Below are 5,263 nucleotides of genomic sequence, written 5' to 3' on the forward strand. Positions count from 1 at the left end.
ACCAATGTTGTTGATTATTGCATAGCGTTGTCTACTGCATAATAGGAGTTTTTGTCTACTGCACAGGATATGATATTATTATAATAGTTTTTGTCAAATGATTGTAATTGTAATTGATTTATTTAAAAAAAAAAAAAACTTTTGCGCTCAAAAGCATGTTTCACTTCCTTAATTATAGGGCAAAATGTACTTACTTGTTTGTGAAATATGATTATTTTGCCAAGAAAAAAAAAACACTAATTTATGTAATTATTCATACCGGCACATGTTTACACACTCAAATGAAAGTGTACAATCAAATAGAAATCTTAAGAAATAATTTTTATTTTAAAAAGCACATTTTAATAGAAGAAATTAAAATAAAATAAAAATTAAAGTTAGTGAAAACTAAAAAAAAGTGGACAACTTTGGGGGTTTAGAAGAGTGGTTGGGGGTGTTGAATGGGAGGGTGGGAAGTTAATAAATAAATTAATTAATTTAATTAAATTTTAGAATATATATATATAAATTGGTAAGATAAAAAGAAAAAATAAGACATTAAAAGGGTGCTCTCACTTAATAATAAGGTACTGATAAATACATGTATATATATGCATGACAAAGTTGCATTTTTGTCTACAAGATAAAGAGTCTACACTTTTAGTCTTTTATTTTACGTAAATTTTAAAATAGTTTCATAATTGAATTTTCTCGACACATTTAGTCCCACAACCCAACTTCCATAAAAATAATAAATGGCAAAATCACGTGGTCATTTTTTTTAACAAAAAGTTGCTTTTTGGGACCAAATGAAAAAAAAAAATTTAAAATATTGGTACGAAAAGTTTAGACCCTTGTCTCCCGTGGGATGAAAAATATTGGGGCGAAATTTTATTTTCAGTCCCATATATAATAAGAGGATCTACATTTTTTTATTCTGAAATTGAATTTTTCTTGACATATTTAATTCCAAGAGCCACTTTTTGTTGAAAAATAATGGTCACGTACAGAATATGTAATTTTTTTAATGAAAATTAGGATGTGAAACTAAACATATATATATATATATATAATTCAATTATGTGACTATTTTAAACTTGGCATATATAGAAGCGAAGGATGTAAAATATTAACCCCTCTGGGGGGGGATAAAAATGCAATTTAGCCTAAATGCAAGAAATAGTATATGATAATTAATAATATCTAACCTTGTATTTTATTTTATTAACCAAAGGCAAAGAAGGACAATTTTTGGGATAATGTCTTTTTTGACTTTATATAACTTACATATATTTATGATTGCCACACTGCTAAACCATACACAAACATTCATCATCTATTTTTGTGACTAAAACTTATAAATTTTATTATTAATCTAAAAATTCAAATGTGATTAATTCCATAAATAATTTAAACAACTAATATACTCAATTAAATTCACATTATTTATTTTTATCATAATAATTAAATAATAACTCTATATATAATTAAAAGTAATATATTTGTTGTGGTGAATTTACATACGCATTCAATTATATATGCTAACAAAATTTAACATAGGAGGATAACATAAATAATAATATCCATCATGCATGTAACAACCAAAATGAGATTAATAAAATGTTGTGATTAATAATTTCTTTTCTAATTCCATATATATATATATATATATATACACCCCATCATATTTTATCCACTACGTAGATTAATTCGTAATTAAGTCACTAATCCATTTCTCTTAAAAGTTAAATATATTCTCAGCCGCCTATATTAGCCATTCATATTACCTCTCTCTCTGTCTGTCTCTCTCTCATCTCAATATTTACCATAGAGAGAGAGAGAGAGATAAGAGGAATCTCATTCTCACAAGAAATAGGCAGCCACAGTATAGCTCATCATCATCATCATCAACGAGTTGAAGAAGAGATGAAGAATGATTAAATGAAGCCACTTCCACTTAAACTAAAGCTAACACCAGCACATACTTTTCTCCTTCAATTCATTCTCTGTATACCTCTCTCTCTCTCTCTCTCCACAGTTCATCATCATCTACAGCAATTACACGCACAACACACAGTGTTCTTTCTTGCAATCTGCAGTGTGAAAAATGAGCCCTGAAGACTCCTTAAGATCTCTCTCCTTGGACTACCTCAATCTGCTCATCAACGGTCAGGCTTTCAGCGATGTGACCTTCAGCGTAGAGGGCCGTCTCGTCCATGCCCACAGGTGCATCTTAGCAGCCCGAAGCCTGTTCTTCAGGAACTTCTTCTGCGGGCCCGACTCTCAGTCGTCGGGCCTGGACCCGTTGAGAATGGGCCCCGGTACGGGCTCTCCCAGAGGCCCCATCACACAGGTGATACCGGTGAACTCTGTGGGATATGAGGTTTTCTTGTTGCTTCTGCAGTTCTTGTACAGTGGGCATGTTTCGATTGTACCCCAGAAGCATGAGCCACGGTCTAATTGTGGGGAGAGGGGTTGCTGGCACACACATTGCTCCTCCGCCGTTGATCTTGCTCTTGACACCCTCGCAGCCGCTAGATCTTTTGGTGTCGAACAACTTGCTTTGCTTACTCAGGTTTTTCCTCGTGTTTTTTAAGGATTTAAATGAACTAATAATTCTGGGCTTTGTGTTCTCGGATCAGAATATATTTTTTTCAGGTGAAAAAGAGATGCAGAAAAGTTTGTGGGTATTTGTGTATAGTTTTTCCTTCTGTTATGATGAACCCTTCTGCAGTACTATCTGATTTAACTTTGGGTTTGATTTGTTTTCTTGCATACTTTTGAGCAACTTATGTACAAGGTTGTGCTGTTTTGACACATGATGTCAAGTTCCCATCTTGATAATTTCATGTAAGAATGTTGTTCTTTTTGAGTTGGGGTTTAACCCCTCTTTCCAATCCACATTGACAACTTTCTACATTTGGTTTCTTGATCTCTAGTCTTGTCTTTCCACAGTGATCTCATCAAATCTTTATTTCCCAAACAACCCCAACTTTCCTCATTTGGTTTCTTTGATGGAAATGAGCAATCACATTCCTTACCCAATTATATCTAAACTAATAGTATTTAGATCTATTATATTTATCACAATCTACATCTATACTAGTAAACCATTCCAATTCTCTCAAAAATTGTAGTCCATACTAGATTTGGTTAGACCTAAATGAATTATATATCAAGTGTAATACACTTATAGTATGATTCACTAACTAATCGCATGACAAGTATAATACATTTGTTTTTTTTATTAGTTTAGATAATTAGAAATTTTCACTTTTATGTTATAATTTAATGTTCAACCTTATATTCTGTTTATCAGTCATTTATTATCAAGTCCGTCCTGTCCTGCTGCAGAATACTTCGATCTAATCATGAAAATTATTAAATATTTTTTTATATGTACACTTGACTTGTATGCATAATGCAATTACAAGAGGTTGATACCAATGTATATTTCAATTATTGATGTTTTTATATATATGTACGTAAATGATGTTGATGAATGTGGGATTTGCAGAAACAATTGGAAAGCATGGTAGAGAAAGCATCAATTCAAGATGTGATGAAGGTTTTAATAGCTTCAAGAAAACAAGAATTGCACCAACTTTGGACTACTTGTTCTCATCTAGTAGCAAAATCAGGCCTCCCACCGGAAATCCTAGCCAAACACCTCCCTGTCGACGTTGTCGCAAGAATTGAAGAGCTCCGCCTCAAGTCCTCCCTCGCCCACCGCTCCCTCCTCCCTCCCCACCATCACCATCATCACCACCTAGGCGCCGCCGCTGACCTTGAGGAGCAGAAAATCAGGCGAATGAGGCGGGCCCTTGACTCCTCCGACGTCGAACTCGTCAAGCTCATGGTCATGGGAGAAGGTCTCAATCTTGATGAAGCATTAGCACTGCATTACGCAGTAGAGAATTGCAGCCGGGAAGTAGTGAAAGCTCTGCTCGAACTCGGCGCAGCCGATGTTAACTACCCGGCGGGTCCGGCGGGGAAAACCCCACTTCATATCGCCGCCGAGATGGTGTCGCCGGACATGGTGGCGGTGCTCCTGGACCACCACGCTGATCCCAATTGCCGAACCGTTGATGGGATCACTCCGTTGGATGTGCTCCGAACCCTAACATCAGATTTTCTCTTCAAAGGCGCCGTTCCAGGGTTAGCCCATATCGAGCCCAACAAGCTGAGGCTTTGTCTTGAGCTGGTGCAGTCAGCAGCAATGGTGATCTCGAGGGAGGCGGAGAACGCGAGTGCGCCGTCGTCCACCGCCGTTTATGCACCGAACGGTGATGATCATGGTAGCAGCGCAAGCAGCGGCGGAGCTAACATGGCAGCGGCCGCCGCAATGAATCGACGTGGGACTTCAATGTACCATCATCACTCCCATGATCATCAGTATTAACACATCCTCTCTCTCTCTCTCTCTCTCCCCTCCTCCCTCTCTCTCTCTCTCTATATATACAGAACTGTTTTGAGTAATATGGGATGGAAGATCTGCAAAAGGGTAGTTTGAGAATGCAAGGAGATGACAATTAGTTGATTTTGATATTTGAGGGCTTTGGTTTTTTTATTTTTTCAGATTTACAGTTATAAATACTCTCTCACTCTACAAATTAATTACTACTTCAATAATTCTTTTTGAAATTAAATGAAACACTTATATATATATATTTTAAATATAAGGTTTAATTATATTTTTCCTTCTCTAATTATATATACTTTTTTTTTATTTTTAGTTTTTTATATTAACAGTCATACTCGAATTTAATTAGGAAACATTATTTTGCAACCCTAACAATATATAAAATTAAAATATCAAAAAAAGTATAATTATAGAATGAAAAATACAATTTAATCAAACTGTAATATATATATATATATATATGAGTGTTTTTATGTATTTAATTGTATCTCGCATTGCTTTTAAATAGGTATATTTATAACATATGTATTTTTTTTTTGTATATATAGATGGTTTAATTTCAATTCAATATATATACTAAATAAAAAAATAATTTACACACTTGATGTGTATATTTTTATTAAATAGAATGTAAAATCCAACGTACATCATTTTGTACAAATAAAAATAAAAATTCTATATATATATTTGCTTGCAAAGGAGTTTGACAGACCTTATAAATCTTTGTACAAATTCCTGCATAATTGTCTAAAAATCTTTCCAATTTTTTCTTTTATGGTAATTTCTTTTGTGCTAACCCTTTTTTTTTATTTGTTTCAATTTCTTCTGTGATTTTTGAGTCAAGATTACTACATATATATG

The 5,263-nt window shown here is 34.0% G+C and overlaps 1 protein-coding gene across 1 annotated transcript; it reads left to right on the forward strand.

The window, feature by feature from the left end:
- The first annotated feature begins 1,782 nt into the window (after window positions 1-1,782).
- Window positions 1,783-4,527, forward strand: LOC105162566 (BTB/POZ domain and ankyrin repeat-containing protein NBCL-like). The gene is made up of 2 exons (XM_011080624.3): window positions 1,783-2,554; window positions 3,497-4,527. Exons 1-2 carry the CDS (start codon window positions 2,087-2,089, stop codon window positions 4,379-4,381), a joined length of 1,353 nt encoding a protein of 450 aa, XP_011078926.2. The 5' UTR covers window positions 1,783-2,086; the 3' UTR covers window positions 4,382-4,527.
- Window positions 4,528-5,263: the final 736 nt, after the last annotated feature.

The sequence above is a fragment of the Sesamum indicum genome, linkage group LG5 (genome assembly GCF_026168435.1).
Source record: "Sesamum indicum cultivar Baizhima isolate 11 linkage group LG5, ASM2616843v1, whole genome shotgun sequence".
In the NCBI taxonomy this organism is placed as follows: Eukaryota; Viridiplantae; Streptophyta; class Magnoliopsida; order Lamiales; family Pedaliaceae; genus Sesamum; species Sesamum indicum.